This window comes from Narcine bancroftii, chromosome 11 (assembly GCF_036971445.1).
Source record: "Narcine bancroftii isolate sNarBan1 chromosome 11, sNarBan1.hap1, whole genome shotgun sequence".
NCBI classification, from domain to species: Eukaryota; Metazoa; Chordata; class Chondrichthyes; order Torpediniformes; family Narcinidae; genus Narcine; species Narcine bancroftii.
The window spans coordinates 14,847,372-14,868,692 of record NC_091479.1 but is presented as its reverse complement, the minus strand read 5'-3'; the positions used below and the strand labels follow the sequence as shown (position 1 = coordinate 14,868,692).

The following is a 21,321-nucleotide window of genomic DNA, read 5'->3' as shown; positions in this document are numbered from 1 at the left end:
TTCGATGCCATCTCGAGTACTTCGATGTTGGAGATGAAGTCGCTCCAATGAATGTTGAGGATGGAGCGGAGACAACGCTGGTGGAAGCGTTCCAGGAGCCGTAGGTGATGCCGGTAAAGGACCCATGATTCAGAGCCGAACAGGAGTGTGGGTATGACAATGGCTCTGTACATATGTCGAAAGATAAATAGGCCTGTATTTTTTCTAACGTTAGTCCTATTTGTAGTAAATGTAAATCAGAAGTGGCTTCTCTAATTCATATGTTTTGGTCATGTTGGAGAGGTATTGAATAGATATTTTTAAGACTTTGTCAGCTATACTGGATATCAGTTTGCAACCTAATGCATTGACCACTCTTTGCAATTATAATTCCAGAAGTGGGACGAGTACCCACTTCCACACATCGGGTTGTCGCCTTTTCTACATTGTTGGCTCGAAGAGTGATCTTATTTAAATGGAGAGATTCTAATCCACCTACTTGGACTCGGTGGCTCTCTCAAATTATGTCATGTTGAAGTTTAGAGAAAGTTTGGAGTTGTACATTTAATACTTCTGTTAAATTTGAAGAGGCTTGGTGGCCTTTTATAAATTATTTCCACATGACTTCGTTTGTAGAATTATTTTCCCTTCTGGACTATATTTTATTTATTTTCTCTTTGTTGGTGAAGATCAGACGATTAAATTATATTAATAAATTCTCAGGCAAGGTTGTCCAGTCATTTTTCTTTTTAGATTAGGTGGGGTTTTATATAATAATTTTTTTTTAATGTTAGTTTGAGGAGATAAGAACATTTGTTAATTGTGGTGTAAAACAATGTTATATCATATGATGTCAGATAGTGAAATGTTTCCCCTTTTTGATTATGTTCTCTTATTCTCATCATGTATTGTTTACCTATAGTATGATTAATAAAAAGATTGAAAGAGGAGTTTTACTCCTTTACTATTTTGTTCTTTCCTCCTTTTTTTCTATTTTTAGGCTTTTTTCTAAAAACGGTATGTACTATTTAGAATATGAATTATGGATATGATTTACAATTTAAGTATGTTAGTGATATACGGAATATCTTATTTCATTTTATGTAGCTATCTTTTTGAATTGTACCCTTTTTGCTTGCACAAGTCCTTTATCAAAATCAATAAAAATATTTTTAAAAGAACACTGCACATTTCCCACCCAACCAAAGCCCTGCTACATCCCACACACCATCCTGTCACTCCAAAGGAAATATAATTGGAGATAACGGCTCTTGGAGATCTGTATCTCTGGCTTGAGATTTATCTCCCATTGATTTTTTTTTAAATTTTAAAGTTACAGCAATCATAATAGAGGCCCTTCTGCACCTTGAGTCCATCCTGCCAATCAACCTGCAAACCCGGCACTTTTTTTTGGAGGGTGGGAGGAACCCAGAGCACTCAGGGAAAATCCACGCAGGGAGAACGTACAAGCAGACAGAGGCAGATCGCTGGCACTGTAAAAGCATTGCGGTTTAATCGAGTGAAGCTCGCTTTGCATTCTGTCACGTGACACACCTGCACACGGGGGTTGTTTGGACTTTGGCCTGAGATTATTGACCATCGTGAGCGTTGAAAGGGAAGCTCCACTTTCCCAGTGCTGTTGGGATCAAAAATAGGGTCCCCGGAAGGGACTTGAATATTAAGGAATTCAGTGGGACATCCCGTTCCAATCACCTCCAAAATTTCATCCATGACAAGATAGCCTGAAAGATTCAAATAGAGCAGAAAAATGTTTTAAACCACAAAATATTGTCTTTTAAATAAAGAGTATAGTTTTGAAATAAAGTTATTACACTGGACAATAAAGATTTTGCTTTCTGAATGCTTTTAGGTGTATATTATGGATTTTGAGCTGTTGATCAGGAAAATCTCCAACATTTTCCTATAATGCATTTTCTTTTAGATAAAACCTATTTTTGTGATCTCCTGTCATATTTTAAGTCTCCTATATTATTGCCCACAAAGCAAGCTGTTTTGGACAGTCCAAGTATGCCTCAGTGCTTGGGCATGCCTAGTTAGGATAGATGCAGACAAACTATAAAAGCAGCTCACATATACAGATGCTGTGCACTACAGAGCACTAAACTACATCCAGCTGATTAACAACATGCTTCATGCAGACAAAAATATGAAAGTGCAACACGTCACTGAAAGTTCATTTTCTGCATTCGCATTTGGACGTCTTCCCCGCTGATCTTGGTGGAGTCACTGACGAACACGGTGAAAGGTTTCAGCAGGACATTGCGACCATGGAAAAGCGGTATCATAGCAACTGGAATCCAACAATGCTGACCGACTATTGTTGGACACTGACAGAAGAGGCCTCAGATGCTGAGTACAAATGAAAATCAGTGGCAAAACATTTTTAGGTCAGTTGAACTAACGCAATCTGAAATTATCTTTGAGTTCAGCTTGCAGTTGTTTGTCATAAGAGAATGCCAAGAAAATCAAACACTTTTGGCAACCTGCTTACCAGCAAGCAAGCTGGCTCCCGAAATGGCGGACATGCTGTGGAAAATGTGGGAAAGTGACCTGCATCCAACACAAGGTTTTTAATCTGAGCTGATGACATCACTGATGATGCCACTTCCTGTCCATGTGACAGAAGCAGTGATGTAGATAAGCCCAGCATGCAAGCCTGGAGATGTCAATCTTGCAATAGACTCCACGCTGTGTACATAGTTTCCCTGCATATACATTAACTTGACAAGGCGCGGAGCAATTCCACAATGTGTATACTGATGTCTTTAGTAGCTCAGCATAGAATATTTTGCTACACACTTATCTAATGAGGTCTTTTGGAGGTTACCAAGAAGTGAGATCTTCAGACAACTATACGTGCGAACCAAAATGTGGGTGAAAGAAAAAAATCTGAAAACCACTGCTCTACACAAACCTCTGGAACACCTGGACAGCAAAGATGCAGACATCAGGATGCTCTTGATTGACTATAATTTGACATTTTAATAGCATCATCCCCTCATAATTGATTGGCAAACTGCAAGAACTGATATTCAACACTCCACTGTGTAACTGGGTCCTGGATTTCCTCACCTCTAGACCACAGCAACCTCCTTTGAAGAAGACCGCAGAGCCCACCTCACTGACAAAAGTCAAAGGAGGAAAAGCCCAACACCCAACCCCCAACCCACCAATTTTCCCTTGCAACCGCTGCAACCGTGCCTGCCTGCCCCGCATCGGACTTGTCAGTCACCAAGGAGCCTGCAGCAGACGTGGACATACCCCTCCATAAATCTTCGTCCGTGAAGTCAAGCCAAAGAAAGAAGAAGAAGGAAAGAAAAAGACCACAATCAGTGAGATTGGTAAGAACATCTCCTCCATAATCTCCATCAGTACCACAGGGCTGCATTCTTATCCCTTGTTCTACTCCCTTCACACATAGGTTTGTGAGGCTCTGTACGACAGCATCACCATCTACAAATACTGTAGTGGGCTGCGTAAAAAGGGGTGATGAGTCAGCCGACATGAGGGAGATTGAAAATGTGGTGAATGTCTGCCAAGCTGCCCGACTCCCCTCTGGCGAACCTTGCTGTACTAACATTGGCTGCGATTATCTCTACTGTTAAGGACACTTAACTGTGTGTGCACCTATTGCCATGAGCTTCTGCTAATAAAAGTCATGATTATTGTTTGACCACATCGTCTTTGTCTCCTTCATCAACTGGCACTTCAGAGAACTTGGATGAATGGTGCACCCACAACAACTTGGACACAATGTCACCCAAACCAATGACAAGATTGTTGACTTCAGGAAGGGAAAACAAGAAGAGTATGATCAATGGAGGGATCAGAGGTGGAATCAGTGAGAAAATTTAAGTTCTTCGGAATCTCTATTTCAGATAATCTGTCCTGGACCCAGCACACAAGTGGCATAATGAAGAGAGTATGTCAATGCCGCCACATCCTCAGGGGTTTGAGGAGGTTTAGGACGACATTGGAAACCCTGGAAAGCGTGCTGACCGGCTGCGTCACGGTCTGACATGGGGTCACCAAGGCCCCTGAGCATAGAGCCTTGCAAAAGGTAGTGGACCTCATGTGTAAAACCCTCCCATCATTGCGAACATCGATAGGAAACGCTGCTGCTGGAGAGCAGCAGTAATCATTAAGGATTCGCTCTAGCCAGCACATGGTCTGTTTTTGCTGCTACCATCAGGAAAGAGATTACGTCTCATACCACCAGGTTCAAATACAGCTACTACCCCTTCACTATAGTCTCCTCAATGATAAATTCAATCAGGGACTTACTTAATAGCTCTTACTTTTGCACTTTATCATTTTTTGCTTCACTATTTTTTATTTCTTCCTTGTGTCCATTGAGCCAGTTTTTTTTTGGACTGCCAATTAGTGGTAATTCTGCCGCGCCCTTAGGTAAAAGAATCTCAGAGTTGTGTGTGATGTCTTGTATGTACTCTAACCATAAATCTAAATTCCGACAACCTCATCCGTGCTCTCCCTTCCATTCCCCTGCCTCACCTCCTTATTTGGGCGTCTCCCTGATCCTCAGCACCTGCGAGAAGGGCGCAGGCTTGAAACTCTCCCTGCCTTTTGCTTTCTATGCTGTTTTCTCCAGAGCCTTTGTGCACTGCGTTGGAACCCCAGAATGGGCAGATTTCTTTTTTCTGACCACCCAAGGTACTGCTGTATGAATTTTCCAAGTCGGCTGGGAGAAGAAAATTAGGTGAACGCAGCAGGTCACAAGGCGATATAGATGTGGTGTGACTTGCTGAGTTTGTCCAGCACTTCTGCATATTGTACGATCTTTGGCTTGGCTTCGCGGACAAAGATTTATGGAGGGGTAATGTGTAAGTATATGCAGATTTTCCTGTTTAACAAGAAGAAAATTAGTCACTGTCTGACACAAAGCCAGCCAGTTTGGAATTACACATTATAAACTTCTAATTCAGAAACAGCTGGCAGCTGAAGATGTTCAGAGCTAAAGCAATGGCATTCCAAATAAAAATTCCCTTCCTCCTCTTGCTATCACTCTTTTTGATTCCAGTCTCTTTCTTTACTACATTTATACATTTATTTGTCATCAAACATTACATTTAGTTTGGTATATTTCGTTGTCTGTTGCTGAGTTTTACTAAGATTCAAGTTTCCATTGTTGTCATCTAATATTTTACAGAAAATATAACATTACACAAAATATCCTTCTACCTGCTGTAAGGCAGACAAAATGTTGCCATTAATATTGCCCCTACAGTAGGAGAGAACGAGAATCCCCTCAGAGACACCGTGTATCCGGGGATTAGCCTCCCGCCACCTCTGCAGCCGCACAGACTCCTGTTCGATCCATCAGCCGCCTGGACTCCACTTCCAAACCTTTGACATGATCAGGATGCCTTTAGCGTCCGAAGCTCTTCATGCCCTCAGCGCCCTCACAAATCCAGGTTCCGTAAGCCCCACGACTGCAGGTCGCTGACCGCCCACAGCCTGTGTGGGTCCCTCAGCGGCTGAGCCCCTTGCTGCTGTCGTTACCGTCCTGAAGGGTTGTCTCCTCTGCTTCTCCTTCCCAACGGGGTGGGGAGGGGAAGGGGTATTCTCCCCGTTTCTGCTCGCTCGGAGTCTGCAGTAGCCAAGCATAGGCATTCGCCATCTCAGACGCAGGCCCCAAGGTTGCAGGATTTTAATTAAAAAAAATATTGCCCATTTAAAGCCTGTTCAGAGCCGATCACTTTAGGATCGATAGGTTGGACCCTGAGGAACGGGTTTGTGACTCTGCTCTCCACCCTCCTGGGTCCGCGCCAGCAGCAACGCTGCCGTTACTGTCCCACCATTTTTTTTGGTTCAAGATGAATCATGAAACAGAGAACAAATTGATTTTTGCAACAAAAAAAAAGATCACACCTGAATGGATGCTTTCAATCACAGAACACAATAGCACAGTACAGGCCCTTCGACCCTCGATGTGGTGCTGGCCCATATATTCCAGAAAAAAACTGTACTAAATGCTCACTACCTGTAACCCTCTATTTCTATTCCATCCCTGTGCCTGTCTATGAGTCTCCTAAATGCCCCTAATGTTTCAGCCTCCACCACTATCCATGGAAAGATATTCCAGGCCCCCACATCTCTCTATAGAAAAATATTACCCCTGTTGTCTTCCCCAAACTTTACTTTGTACACCTGTCCTATGGTGTTTGCTATTTCTGCCCTGGGAACCAGGTGCTGGCTGTCCACCCTATCCACGCCTCTCATAATCTTGTCGACCTCTATCAAGTCTCCACTCATCCTTCTTCGCTCCAAAGAAAAAAGTCCCAGCTCTGCTAACTTGCCTCAGAAAAACCTGTTTCCCCAATCCAGGCCACATCCTGGTAAATCTCCTCTCCGTACCTTCCACATCCTTCCTGTCATGAGGTGACCAGAACTGAACACCATTTCTCTGAGGCTGGTATCACTAGAGATTTGTAGAGTTGCAACATGGGCTCTCTGCTGTTGAACTCAATCTCCTATTAACTATAGGCCTTCTTAACTCTCCTGTCAAACTGTGCGACGACCTTGAAGGATGGATGGATTTGGACCCCAAGGTTCAACCAACGATTAACTCTGAACATATCCTTCTGGTTTGTCCTTCCAAACCCTGCTTATACAGATTGATCTCCATCTGCCACTCCTCCACCCGATTCTGCATCTTGTCTATATCCTCTTGTAAGCTTCAGCTCCATCCACAACTCCTCCAACTGCGAACATCCTTCCGCCTCTTCGACCAGGTCATTTATAAAAATCACAAAGAGCAGAGGTCCCAAGAACAGATTTCTAAGAAAGTCCTGGAGAGTCCAAGCCAGCTTACCAAAGTAGACAAAGAGGACGTTTCGGTTCTTGGAACATGATATCCCCGACTTTCCTTTCATCGCCACATTACTGATTTTGCGGGGATTTGGTAACTCTGGCTCTAGTAAAACCTGGTAAACTCCATCGGCATACCGAGCAGGCAACAGGCGCACAAAGGGGGAGTCTGAAATGAAATGCAGCAAGAATGTGTGCTTTTATTTTGAAAATCAACATTAAACTTTATACTTCAACAAACATGATGGTGACCACTTTGAGAAGATTTAATGTAATCAAACCAAATCAAAATGGCTTCAGGGAGTTCAACAATGCAGTGTGGTAACAGGCTCTTCCAGCGCCATCTAAATACACCCAATTAACCAAGACCTCCTGTACGTTTTGAAGGGTAGGAGATAACCGGAGCAGCCGAGGGAACCCAGGCAGACATGGGAAGAACGTGCAAACTCCATAGAGACAGCACCAGGTTCGAACCCGGGTCACTGGTGCTGTAATAACACTGAGCTAATTTATACTCTAATTGTGCCTCCCGCAGTGAATCTCTGCAATATTCTGCCTCAGAGAGTTTTGGGAGGCGAGATCATTGGGGAGGATGATCGAGGAGGAAAGTTAGCCTGCGAAAGATCAGAGAGCTGAGGGCTATCTGGAACAGAAGAGGAGTCGAAGCCTGGGGTGGATCAGCTATGATTGTACTGGATGCCCAGGGGCCTTGAAAGGCTTGGTGGTTGATTCCTGCACTGATTTCCTTCTTTGCAGACTACGATGAATGGTGGGGGCTTCCAGATGTGATCTAGGACGTAATTGCAGGCATGGCCCGCAGCACTCAGCTGATTAACAAATTTGGGAAAGGCTTAAAGATTAAGCTCTCACTCATTTAGGTTTATTCTTTCTCTTTAGTATCCACCAGTGGTTTTCAAATGTTTTCTTTCCACTCATGTACCACCTTAAGTAATTCCCTATGCCGTAGATGCTCTATGATTAGTACGGGACTACTTAAAGTGGTATGCGAGTGAAAGAAAATGTTTTAAAACCACCGTTTTAATCGTCCCTTATTGACTCGTTATGTGCATGGTTTCCTAACTCCAAAGGAAATGGGCCAATGACAATTTTTCTCAAGCAAAATATTTCAGCAACAATTGGGTCTAGACCTTTTTTTCAACATTCCACCTTAAGCGATTACTAATCACCGAGCAACTATGGCAATGAGAATTACTTAAGGTGGTATATGAGTGGAAAGACAAAGTTTGAAAACCACTGGTGCAGAGGTTAGATCTTACTCAAAATGTGACAGACTGAATTTGTTTAATTCTGAATCAATGAAATGTGTAAACATTGGTTCTTATAAAAGCACATGAAGAGACAATTCAGCCCATGTACAGTAAAACCCTAAATTCAACCAACCGTCAAAAATATACATTTAAATAAAAATACATATTATTAACTATATTAGTAAGGCTTTATCTGTAAACTTGGGGGTGGGATGGTTAATTATCTATAATATTACAGTTTGGCTTCTGGGCGGCTCTGTGGAGGGGGAGGAACCTGCAGATGCAGTGACAGTTAAATGTTTTCAAAGAATGTGACTGAAAGCAAAGTAAAATTCTTTAAGGCTTAAATATTCATGCAAGTAAAGTTTGTTAGTGTAAGCACTGTTTAGTATTTTGTCTTGTTTATTCTTAATGCAGGTGTATTGGTTAGGCATTGTAAGAGTGAGTCTCAAGCAACCGGTAAACTTATCCAGCATCTACCAATCCCTGTAGGTACTGGATACCAGGGGTTTTACTGTACGTGCACAAAATTCTATTTAGTGCGATCAGGAATATTTCCAGATGCAAGCGACAACATTGGTTAATGATGCATTAATTCAGACAGTCATCTTTACTTTTGACATGTTGTAAGATGCCTTGGTTGCATGTTGTAGTCATTGGGAGCCACTTACCTACTGTACCCCTACTGTGATAGGCCAGATTGTTGTACCATCCATCATACCGCTGTATCTCCCAGTTCAGAACAGCATCTAAACAAAAATATGGACAACATTGAAAAGATCCTTTCCAATACAGATTGTACCTCTCTTGTCTGGCACTCTCTGGCCCTGCATCTCCCATGGTCCGGCACATTTGAATCTGCCGCCATTAGTACAAACTTCTTACAGACAGCGTGGGACTCGAACCCTGGTCCCAATCGCTGGTTCTGTAATGACATTGCACTTAACTGCTATGCCTACCTTGCTGCCCCACAGTAATATTTCCATAGAAATCATAAAAAACTACAGCACAGAAAACAGGCCATTCAGCCCTTCTAGTCTGTCCCAAAACATTTTTCCTCTAGCCGCACTGACCTGCACCCATTCCATAACCCTCCAGATTCCACCTATCCATGTATCTATCCAGTTTATTCTTGTTTTAAGCTTTATTCTACCTTTGATACGTTCAGAATCCGAATCAGAATTTATTGTCATGAACAAGGCATGAAATTCAGGGTTTTGCAGCAGCGTCACAGGGCAAACGTTCATATTATAACCATCTTACAACATTACTATAAAAAAATTAAAATAATTACATATGTTTCGTGTGATAACTATAGCTCTTTTATTAGTAAGCGGTTGTTATATTCAGAATATTTACATTTTGATTTATGTTGATTAGATTTTAATATGTCTGTTTAATTTTTCCTTACTATATTTTTTCTTTCTTTATGACTCTCCTTAGGAGAGCTGGCTGAAGGGGGAGGGGGGGTTTCCTTTTTTTTTCCCTTTTTTTTCTATAAAATATAACGTTCATGTTTTTGGTTTTGGAATTGCCACATTGAGAGAATAATGGTGCTGAAGGTTGAGGGAAAATGATGTGGTTCACATCAGGGGTTCCCGGTTTAGGCTTTACAGCATTTTAGGCAATGGCCAGGTCCCAGTGTTGCCAGATTAAAGAGGTGCATAAATGTGTCCAAATAACTGAATTATTCAGTCACATTCAAATTTATACTTAACTAAATAACTATAGAATACAAACATTTTACTGTCAATTTTTAAATTTTAAATGTCAAGATACAGCATGGTAATAGGCCCTTCTGGCCCATGAACCCGTTCCAATCAAATACACCGATTAACCTACAAACCCAGTGGGCTTTAGGAGGATGGGAGGAAACCTACACGGTCATGGGAAGTGCAAACTCCTTTTGGACACCGCTGGATTCAAACCTGGGTCACTGGCACAGTAATGGCAACCCTAAACTAATGATCATTAAACTATACATTGCCATTAATTAAAGGCTCAAGCCTGAAACGTTGGTTATGTATCTTTACTTTTGATATATATATATAAAGTATGCTGTTCGACCTACTGAGTTTCTCCACCATTGTGTTCCTACCAACAACAATAGTATATATTAAAATGACCACAATATACCACGACACAGAAAAAGAAATCGTAAATCGAAAAGGACAGGTAAATAATAATATTCATACTTTCAGCTAGTGCAAAAAAAAAGTGATTTTTTTTTAGTAGCAGGTCTTTGGAGGTAAATTTTAGATTTAAATTTAGACATATAGCACGCTAACAGGCTCTTCCAACCCACCAGCCTGTTCCACCCAAATACCCCAATTAACCTACAATCCCAGGTAAGTTTTGAAAGGTGGGAGGAAACTGGAGCTCCTGGAGGAAACCTATGCATGTGACGGTGGGAATATGCAACCTCTTTACAGACAGCGCCAGATTTGAACCCGTGTCACCAGCGCTGCAATAGCGTTGCGGTAACTGCTATGCTAACCATGCCACTTTATTGTTTATGGTACAGGAGGTTCAAGTTCCTGATAGCTGTTGAAAAAAACTCTCACTTCAAATATAAGCTACACCGATCAATAAAATATGATTTCATGGTTACCCGGAATTGAACGAGGCAATAACAATCGTTTTGTTATTCATTATCTGAGATCTGGACCACCACTTGGAGCATCTAGGAATTGTTAATCATCCGTCATTCCTTTGTGAAGGTGAATCGCTGCACTCAACGTGTTGAAGGCATGATTGACGGGAGTTCCAAGAATTAGACCCAGCGGCTGTGGTGATATGTAATTACACCACTAGGGCACCAGGGGTCATCCCGGTGACCTTGTACTCGCACTGCTGAGTACGTATCACCGCAGCGGCAAATGAGGATGTGCTAGCGGAAAGGAATATACATCTGGTGGTGTCTCTGTGTGCGTGCTGTTATTGTTATTCTTGGTGTACCTGACAAAGACAATCACTGATATCGCAGGAGGTTCGTGCCGGAAAAACTCGTCAAGTTTGTTGTCATCTAATTGCACAAGTACAACGTGACGAAACAGCGTTCTCCGGTCCATAGACACACAACCAGACATAACACCCATACAGACAAACAATACATCTGCAGGACAAGTATTCCTATATACAAATAAATATTATTTTGTGAATATGAGATTTTTGGTTAGGGTGGAGCAGTTCCTTTCGTCGTTCTGTTAACTTAAATCAAATCTAAAGAAGTGCACGACAATTAATCCAGCAATCATTGCCATTTTCTAAGGGTGTGGTGAAGCTGCTCTACCCCCTCCACTGAAGGTGGGCTCATGATGCTGTTTTATGGCGCACCAGTATTTAGACTCAGCAACAATGGCAATGTGCTTGGAAGGTTACATGCTGGATGGGAAGCTGTAGGTGGTGACCTTCCCATTGCATCTGCTGTCCTTATCCTCCCTTGTGGAAGACAGAAAGAATTTGTTTCCATGGGTTGAAGCCCATTAATCAGAAGGCATAGATATCAGGTAAAAGAGTCGAGGGGTATGGAGAGACGAACCTTTATGCAAAATGCGCGGTTAGAATTTTGAATGCAATTAGAGTTGAGTGATTGATAGGATATTTCAAAGAGGCATAATTGCAAGGATGTATAAAGAAATGTTTGAACAGCCAATACAATGTGTGGACTGTGTTGTGGTCATGCCTATTTGCAGTTACATTAAATGTTTGGTTTTCTGGTGAATCAACAAACATGTGGTATGTGGTTCACCGCTGCCACACTTCAGGAACCAGGCTCCACATAGGAGTCAGTTGTCACAAAACAGCAGGCGACAGAGCCTTTGGCCTGACCTGTCTCTGCTCACCTTTTGCCTACATTTGGCCATCGAGGAAGGATATAAACAGAGTGGAGAGAGGGTAGAGAAGGTTTACCAGAATGTTACCTGGGTTTAAGCATCTAGAGTACAGGGAGAGATTGGGCAGATTAGGTCTTTATTCTTTGGAGCGTAGAAGGTTGAGAGGGGATTTGATAGAGGTATTTAAGATTATGAAAGGGATAGACAGAGAGGATGTGGATAGACTATTTCCGTTAAGAGTAGGAGAGATTGAAACATGAGGACATGAGTTAAGGGGCAGAGGTTTAGAGGTAACATGAGGGGGAACTTCTTTACTCAGAGAGTGGTAGCGGTGTGGAATGATCTTCCGGGAGAAATAGTGGCGGCAGAGTCAATTTTATTATTTAAGAAAAAGATGGACAGGTATATGGATGAGAAGAAGGTGGAGGGTTATGGTCATTGTGCAGGTAGGTGGGACTAGAGAGGGGTGTTTGGTTCGGTGCGGACTAGAAGGGCCTAATGGCCTGTTTCCGTGCTGTAATTGTTATATATTTTATATATATCCCTATTAACCTGTGCCTGGACTGGGGCCGCCGCCTCCCACTCCCTGCCCGGACCGGGGCCTCCGCCTGCCTCACACGACTGAGGCCGGGGCCGCCGTCTCCCCCTTGTTCCTGCCCGGATCGGGGCCGCCGCCGTCTACCCTTCGCCCGGACCGGGGCCGGGGCCGCTGCTGCTCTCCCTGTGCCCGGACTGGGGCCGCCGCCTCCCACTCCCTGCCCGGACCGGGGCACAGGGAGAGCAGCAGCGGCCCCGGTCCGGGCGAAGGGTAGACGGCGGCGGCCCCGATCCGGGCAGGAACAAGGGGGAGACGGCGGCCCCGGCCTCGGTCGAGTGGGGCAGGCGAAGGCCCCGATCCGGGCAGAGAGTGGGAGGCGGCGGCCCCAATCCAGGCACAGGGTGAACTGCGGCGGCCTCGGCCCCGGTCCGGGCAGTATGGACCGACCTAGGAGGGGAGGCAGGCCCCTCCAGCCCGGGTAAGAAACCTGCATAGGAGAAGGCCACTCCGATATAAAACCTACGACCCAAGGACCTCGCTGCCACGTCCCAGCTTGCTTGGCCACGGCACACGAACCATGGGTGTAAAGGGTGGGGCCAGTACTGCGCGCACTGCACTCCACCTAAAAGCTCCTTTGCGCAGGCCCGAGGACAGGTCCACGTCCTCCCCCTCCACGTCCTCCCCCTCCACGTCCTCCCCCTCCACGTCCTCCCCCTCCACGACCTCCCCCTCCACGTCCTCCCCCTCCACGTCCTCCCCCTCAAAAGATGCTCACAAACTCAAGCTAGCATGCTGGAACATCAGAACCATGCTAGACAAGGCTGACAGCCACCGACCTGAACGTCGGTCTGCCCTCATTGCACATGAACTCCTCAGACTTGACATCGACATAGCCGCTCTCAGTGAAGTCCGCCTGGCAGATGTAGGCAGCCTCCAAGAACGCGGCGCGGGCTACACACTCTACTGGTCTGGCAAGCCTTCGGATGAACGACGCCTATCTGGTGTAGGCTTCATGGTCAAGAGCTTCATTGCCTCCAAACTCGAAAACCTTCCGACAGGCCTCTCGGACCGAATCATGTCCATGCGACTCCCCCTTCAAAACAAGCGTCACATCACCCTCATCAGTGTCTATGCTCCAACCCTCCAGGCGGAACCAGCAGAAAAGGACAAGTTCTACACCGACCTGCGCAACCTCATCCAACGCACCCCTACAGCCGACAAGGTTGTCATCCTGGGCGACTTCAACGCTCGTGTCGGCAAAGACTCAGAAACCTGGCCAGGAATCCTGGGCAAGCATGGCGTCGGCAAGTGCAACGACAATGGGCGCCTCCTGTTGGAGCTCTGCGCAGAACAGCGGCTTGTCATTACAAACACCCTTTTTCAGCAGAGGGACAGCCTTAAGACCACCTGGATGCATCCCCGATCCAAACACTGGCACCTCCTGGACTACATCCTGGTGCGAGAAAGTGACAAACAAGATGTGCTCCACACCAGGGTCATGCCTAGCGCGGAATGCCACACTGACCACCGGCTGGTTCGCTGCAAGCTCAACCTTCACTTCAAGCCAAAGCCCAGGAACAATAAAGGCCCCAGAAAGAGGTTCAATGTTGGAAACCTGCAGTCAGACGAAGCGAGAGGAAACTTCCAGGCAAACCTCAAAGCAAAGCTCGACGTTGCAACCCGCCTCACGGACCCGTCCCCTGAAACCCTCTGGGATCAGTTGAAGACTACCATACTGCAATCCACTGAAGAGGTACTGGGCTTCTCCTCCAGGAAAAACAAGGACTGGTTTGACGAAAACAGCCAGGAAATCCAGGAGCTGCTGGCAAAGAAGCGAGCTGCCCACCAGGCTCACCTTACAAAGCCGTCCTGTCCAGAGAAGAAACAAGCCTTCCGTCGCGCATGCAGCCATCTTCAGCGCAAATTCCGGGAGATCCAAAATGAGTGGTGGACTAGCCTCGCCAAACGAACACAGCTCAGCGCGGACATTGGCGACTTCAGGGGTTTCTACGAGGCTCTAAAGGCTGTGTACGGCCCCTCACCCCAAGTCCAAAGCCCGCTGCGCAGCTCAGACGGCAAAGTCCTCCTCAGCGACAAGATCTCCATCCTCAACCGATGGTCAGAACACTTCCAATCTCTTTTCAGTGCCAACCGCTCAGTCCAAGATTCCGCCCTGCTCCAGCTCCCTCAACAGCCCCTAAGGCTAGAGCTGGATGAGGTTCCCACCCTGGATGAGACATATAAGGCAATCGAACAACTGAAAAGTGGCAAAGCAGCAGGTATGGATGGAATCCCCCCAGAAGTCTGGAAGGCTGGCGGCAAAACTCTGCATGCCAAACTGCATGAGTTTTTCAAGCTTTGTTGGGACCAAGGTAAACTGCCTCAGGATCTTCGTGATGCCACCATCATCACCCTGTACAAAAACAAAGGCGAGAAATCAGACTGCTCAAACTACAGGGGAATCACGTTGCTCTCCATTGCAGGCAAAATCTTTGCTAGGATTCTACTAAATAGAATAATACCTAGTGTCGCCGAGAATATTCTCCCAGAATCACAGTGCGGCTTTCGCGCAAACAGAGGAACTACTGACATGGTCTTTGTCCTCAGACAGCTCCAAGAAAAGTGCAGAGAACAAAACAAAGGACTCTACATCACCTTTGTTGACCTCACCAAAGCCTTCGACACCGTGAGCAGGAAAGGGCTTTGGCAAATACTAGAGCGCATCGGATGTCCCCCAAAGTTCCTCAACATGATTATCCAACTGCACGAAAACCAACAAGGTCGGGTCAGATACAGCAATGAGCTCTCTGAACCCTTCTCCATTAACAATGGCGTGAAGCAAGGCTGTGTTCTCGCACCAACCCTCTTTTCAATCTTCTTCAGCATGATGCTGAACCAAGCCATGAAAGACCCCAACAATGAAGACGCTGTTTACATCCGGTACCGCACGGATGGCAGTCTCTTCAATCTGAGGCGCCTGCAAGCTCACACCAAGACACAAGAGAAACTTGTCCGTGAACTACTCTTTGCAGATGATGCCGCTTTAGTTGCCCATTCAGAGCCAGCTCTTCAGCGCTTGACGTCCTGCTTTGCGGAAACTGCCAAAATGTTTGGCCTGGAAGTCAGCCTGAAGAAAATCGAGGTCCTCCATCAGCCAGCTCCCCACCATGACTACCAGCCCCCCCACATCTCCATCGGGCACACAAAACTCAAAACGGTCAACCAGTTTACCTATCTCGGCTGCACCATTTCATCAGATGCAAGGATCGACAATGAGATAGACAACAGACTCGCCAAGGCAAATAGCGCCTTTGGAAGACTACACAAAAGAGTCTGGAAAAACAACCAACTGAAAAACCTCACAAAGATAAGCGTATACAGAGCCGTTGTCATACCCACACTCCTGTTCGTCTCCGAATCATGGGTCATCTACCGGCACCACCTACGGCTCCTAGAACGCTTCCACCAGCGTTGTCTCCGCTCCATCCTCAACATCCATTGGAGCGCTTACACCCCTAACGTCGAAGTACTCGAGATGGCAGAGGTCGACAGCATCGAGTCCACGCTGCTGAAGATCCAGCTGCGCTGGATGGGTCACGTCTCCAGAATGGAGGACCATCGCCTTCCCAAGATCCTGTTATATGGCGAGCTCTCCACTGGCCACCGTGACAGAGGTGCACCAAAGAAAAGGTACAAGGACTGCCTAAAGAAATCTCTTGGTGCCTGCCACATTGACCACCGCCAGTGGGCTGATAACGCCTCAAACCGTGCATCTTGGCGCCTCACAGTTTGGCGGGCAGCAACCTCCTTTGAAGAAGACCGCAGAGCCCACCTCACGAACAAAAGGCAAAGGAGGAAAAACCCAACACCCAACCCCAACCAACCAATTTTCCCTTGCAACCGCTGCAATCGTGTCTGCCTGTCCCGCATCGGACTTGTCAGCCACAAACGAGCCTGCAGCTGACGTGGACTTTTTACCCCCTCCATAAATCTTCGTCCGCGAAGCCAAGCCAAAGATCCCTATTAACCTTTCCTATCCAAACACCTGTCCAAATGTCTTTAAATGTTAGAATTTTCCCCTCTCCTGGCAGCTCGTTCCATTCACTCATCACCCACAATATGAAATAAGTACCCCATCAAGTTACACGTATACTGGAGGTCAGTGACTAGTGGAGTTCCGCAGGGATCTTTTTTGGGACCGTTGCTCCTTTTGATTTTTATGAATGACCTAGTGTAAAAGCTCACACGCAACTGGAGGGAGAACTAATGCTTTTAATAGCTTACACCACAGGTAGGGTTCAAGAACAGGCTTCAGAGGGGTTCAGGGTTTAGGCAGGAAACCAGGGTAATACATGGGGCCCCAGGGGACGAGCCAGTTGTCAGTACAGGACGCTTCTAGTGACTCCCAGTTCACTACACCTGGATGAAGATGTAGAGGGAGGGGTCAGTAGTTTCGCAGATGATACAAAGGTTGGAGGGGTTGTGGGTGGCGTTGAAGATTGTCATAGGTTACAACAGGATATAAACAGAATGCAGAGTTGGGTGGAAAAATAAAATATGGAGTTCAAATTGGATAAGTGTGAGGTGATGCATTCTGGAGGCAGAGCACATGGTTAATGGTCGGATACTTAACATCATGGAGGAACAGAGGAACCATGGGGTCCACATCCATAGATATGTTAAGGTTGCCGTGCAGGTTGATAGGACAGTTAAGAAGGCCTTTGGTATGCAGGTCTTCAGTAATCGGGGGTCTTGAGGTAACGTGGCAGCGGAATAAATCTCTGGTGAGACCACGTTTGGAATACTGAATTCAGGTCTGGTCACCTCATTACAGGATAGACGTGGAAGCTATGGAGAGGGTGTAGAGGAGATTTACCAGGATGATGCCTGGATTGGAAAATATGTCTTATGAGGCAAGGGTGAGAGAAGACAATGGAGGTCTACAAGATTATGAGAAGCATCGATGAGGTAGACAGTCAGCACTTTTTTTTTCCCACGATGGGAGTAGCAAACACCAGAGGACATTTATATAAAGTGAAGGGAAGGAAGTTTAGGGGAGACATCAGGGGTAAGTTTTTCCACACAGAGAGTTGTGGCTGCCTGCAATGACAGGGCTGGCAGTGGTGGAGGCTGGAAGAGTCTCTTAGACAAACACATGGATGAAAGAAAAATAGAGGGTTACAAGGTAGGGAGGGTTTTGTTTTCTTTTGGTAGGTATATATGGGTCAGAACAACATTGTGGGCCAAAGGGCCTGTACTTTGTTGTAATGTTCTATGTTCGTAGATCAAACAGGAAAGTTGTTTCCACTGACAGGTGAGGTGAGAACAAGGGGATCAGAGGACTGGCAGATGGATGGAAGAGATATAGAGGGCCATGGACTGAGTGCAGGTCAGTGGGACTTGGCAAAATAAAATGATTCGGCACAGACTAGAAGGGCCAAAGAGGCTTGCTTCTGTGCTGTAATGTTCTATGGAAGTAGTTAAGACAGAGGTGAGGAGGAACTACTTCTCCCAGAGAGTAGTGATCTTATGGAATTCTCTGCTCAAGGGAGCAGTAGAGACTACCTCATTAAATACATTTAAGACACAATATTTTATTTTGTATAGTAGTGGAATTAAGGGTCATTAATCCACACTCAGATCAGTCACAATCGTGCTGAATGGTGGAACAGGTTTTTTTTTTCACGCTGTGAATCATATCAATCAAAATGCATGCAAGCATTTCCCTCTTAAATATACACAGTGGCATTTTCTCCCCTTTTTTCCCACTACCTTCCCACCCCCCCTCCAAACTCATTAAACGTTAAACATATACAATAAAACCATTAAACGATACCATCACACAATGAAAATAAACAAGAAAAATGTGTCATCTCCTTTTACACACTGGATCAAGTCATTTTGTCTTCTTATCATTTTAGGGTGTGGAGGTCCGAGGCAAGCCCTCTCTGATATGTTCCGTGTACGGTTCCCAAGTTTTTTCAAATAATGTGACTTTATTTTTTAAATAATGTGTTATTTTTTCCAATGGAATACATTTATTCATTTCTATGTACCATTGCGGTACTCTCAGGTTCTCTTCCGATTTCCAGGTTGACATTATACATTTTTTTGCTGCAGCTAAGGTTATCATAATAAATCTTTTTTGTGCCTCATCCAGTTTGAGGGCTAATTCCTTACTTCTTATATTACTTAGAAGAAAGATCTCTGGATTTTTTGGAATGTTGCTTTTTGTGATTTTATTTAATACCTGATTTAGATCTTCCCAAAACTTTTTCACTTTCTCACATGCCCAAATTGCATCTACTGTTGTTCCCATTTCCTTCTTACAGCATGGTGGAACAGGTTTTACAAGCCAGACCCCCGATGCCTATTCCAAATCCTTCTTTCACCTTAAAATCTTTATCCTGTAGTTTTAGAGACCAAAACCAATGGAACAAGATGATGAGTGTTTACTTTATCCACGCCTTTATAAATTTCTAGATCCTCCCTCAGCCTCTGATGCTCCAGGGAGAAAAGTTCCTGCCCATCCAGCCTCTTCTTGTAATCAAGGCCTCCCAGTCCCGGAAACATTATTGCGAAGCCTTTTTGAACTGTTTCCTGGTTAATTTTAATTTTCTTCCATCTTGGTGGAGGTCTCACCCAACCTTTTGTACATGGTGCTGTAATAAATGCTCATTCCCTTAGTGCTCTGAATCTAAGTGAATACAAACATCTCTAGTCCTTAGTGCACACACTGCGCAAGAAGACACAGGTGGCTCGAGGCACGGAACCTGCAAAGAGCGCAGGCTGCTGGCGACTGGGGTCAAGGGACCCACAGGTGGCTGTGGGCTGCTAGAGACTAGCTCGAGACTGGCTGAAGGGGTGTCGGGTCTCAGAACCAAGATGGGAGAGGATGCTGGAGCTTCCGGGCCATGTCGGAGGTTTGCGTCTGGAGCTCGGATTGCCGACGATTTGGACGGAAGGTTATGTGCCAACGGAGGCTGAGGAAGCGCTGGATGTAAATCCATGGCCACTCAATGACTCTGGGGAGGGATCCCTCTTTTTCTTTCTTTTCTCTGACTATAAGGGCACTGGGCATGAGCATTGCCCGGCAACAAGAACTCTGATGTGGAATCAATATGAGTGGAGCTCTAGAAAACCAAGGAACTGTAAATGCAGGTGAAGGGTGATAGTAGAACCATAAATAGTTGTGACAACATAGGGGATAGCACTTAACAATAAATTAGAGATGAATGGATTAAGCTACAAATTAATTACGTGTTTTCAGTCTATATATATAAATCCCCTTTAATTCTGCGGTAATCCCATAGACATGGCCTGTCTTTGGAGGGCAGTTTGCGCATTCACTCAGAACCGAAAAAAACCTGCTCCATGAGTCAAATATGCTTCACTGCTGAGACTATTTACATAGGTGGATTGAAGACGGCTAAGTTTAGACAGCCCCCCAACCGACCCACCTTGTGATTCCTTCACACAGTGCTCGAAAGGCGTATAATGCCCAACTGTGTAAAAGTGGGTATAGATTGGGTGAAATAAATTAGCAATAATACTGTAGAGGAGGAAGTTCTGGAATGATATTTTAAGGACTCAATTGCAGGGTTGACTTATTTTGTACAACAAGAAAGGAATAATAATCATGGGGTGTAACAAGAAAGTCTGCAGATGCCGTCATTATCGTAAGAGCAAACAGAAATGTTGGATGAACATTTCACTTGTGAATCTGCAGGGGTCATCTACTGCATCTGGTGCTCCAGTTGGCGGCTCACGTACCTCAGAAAGCCTGGCTGCAGAGTGGGAGATTGCTTTGTTGAGTACCTCGGCTCTGTCCGTTGCAGTAACGTGGATCTCCCAGTGACCGCCCATTTCAATTCCCCATCCCTTTCCTTTGCTGACATGTCTGTCCATGCACGGCCAAACTGAGACCACCTGCAAGTCAGAGGAACAGTACCTCATCTTCCATCGGGGCCCCCTCCAACCAGATAGCATTAACATTGACTTCTGTTAACCTCCCCTTCTTCTCCCTGAGGCCTCACCATCAGGTCTTTCTCTCTCCTTTCAAAATCAATCCTCACCTTTCATCTCATCATAATACCTTATGTTGGTCTGGACTTCTTTCCCAGACAGTCTTCAGTCTCTTTATTCTTAAACTTTCCTGTTTCTGTTTATTACTTGAAGAGAAGGGCTCAGGCCCGAAACATTGGTAATAAACCCTCTATGAATGCTGCAAGACCAGCTGAGTACCTCCATTAGTGTTTTCACTAGGTATAATAATCAACCTTGTTGTGCAGGGGTCTCTCAGCAAACGGAGCCTGAAGCATTTTGGAATTCTTCATCAAGGTAGAGAGTAAGAGAGTTGAATCTGAAGCTAGCATCCTGAATCTAAATAAAGGAAACTAAGAAGGTTTTTCACTGACGTGAATTCAGCGGACGTGCATTAAGTGTGAAAGGAGAAAAGTTTGGGGCGGGGGGGATCATTCAGGAGAATTTCTTCACACAGAGAGTGTTAAGAATGTGGAGTGAGCTGCCAGCTGAAGTGGTTACCAGTAAATTCACCGACGGAAAATTCACCGAAAAAAATTCATCGGCTATCAAATTCACCGAAGGAGAAGTCACCGACTTTCAAATTCACCCCAAGAAAATTAACCACCTATCAAGTTCATTGACGTAAAAGTCACTGACCATCAAATTCACCGACATAATATTTAGTTTTAATTTTTAAGGAATTTCGAAGTGCCCTTTAATAAAGCTTTTAATTATGGGTTAATTGGTCATTCCTGCAGACATTTGTCTAACGAGCCTCCCCTTAGGTCGCTGGTCCTGCAGGGTCGGAGGAGGAAATGGAAGGCAA

General features: G+C 45.1%; 1 protein-coding gene across 2 annotated transcripts in view; it reads right to left on the bottom strand.

Annotated features, from left to right (window-relative positions):
- Positions 1–21,321, bottom strand: part of LOC138745536 (dual oxidase 2-like) — a 109,130-nt gene that overhangs the window by 77,198 nt on the left and 10,611 nt on the right. For both annotated transcript variants that reach the window (XM_069902672.1, XM_069902673.1), the window contains 3 exons: positions 8,768–8,845; positions 6,833–6,997; positions 1,534–1,721 (listed from right to left, as the gene is read on the bottom strand). In XM_069902672.1, the coding sequence (XP_069758773.1) occupies positions 1,534–1,721; positions 6,833–6,997; positions 8,768–8,845 (431 nt within the window). The remainder of the gene's footprint in view (positions 1–1,533; positions 1,722–6,832; positions 6,998–8,767; positions 8,846–21,321) is intronic.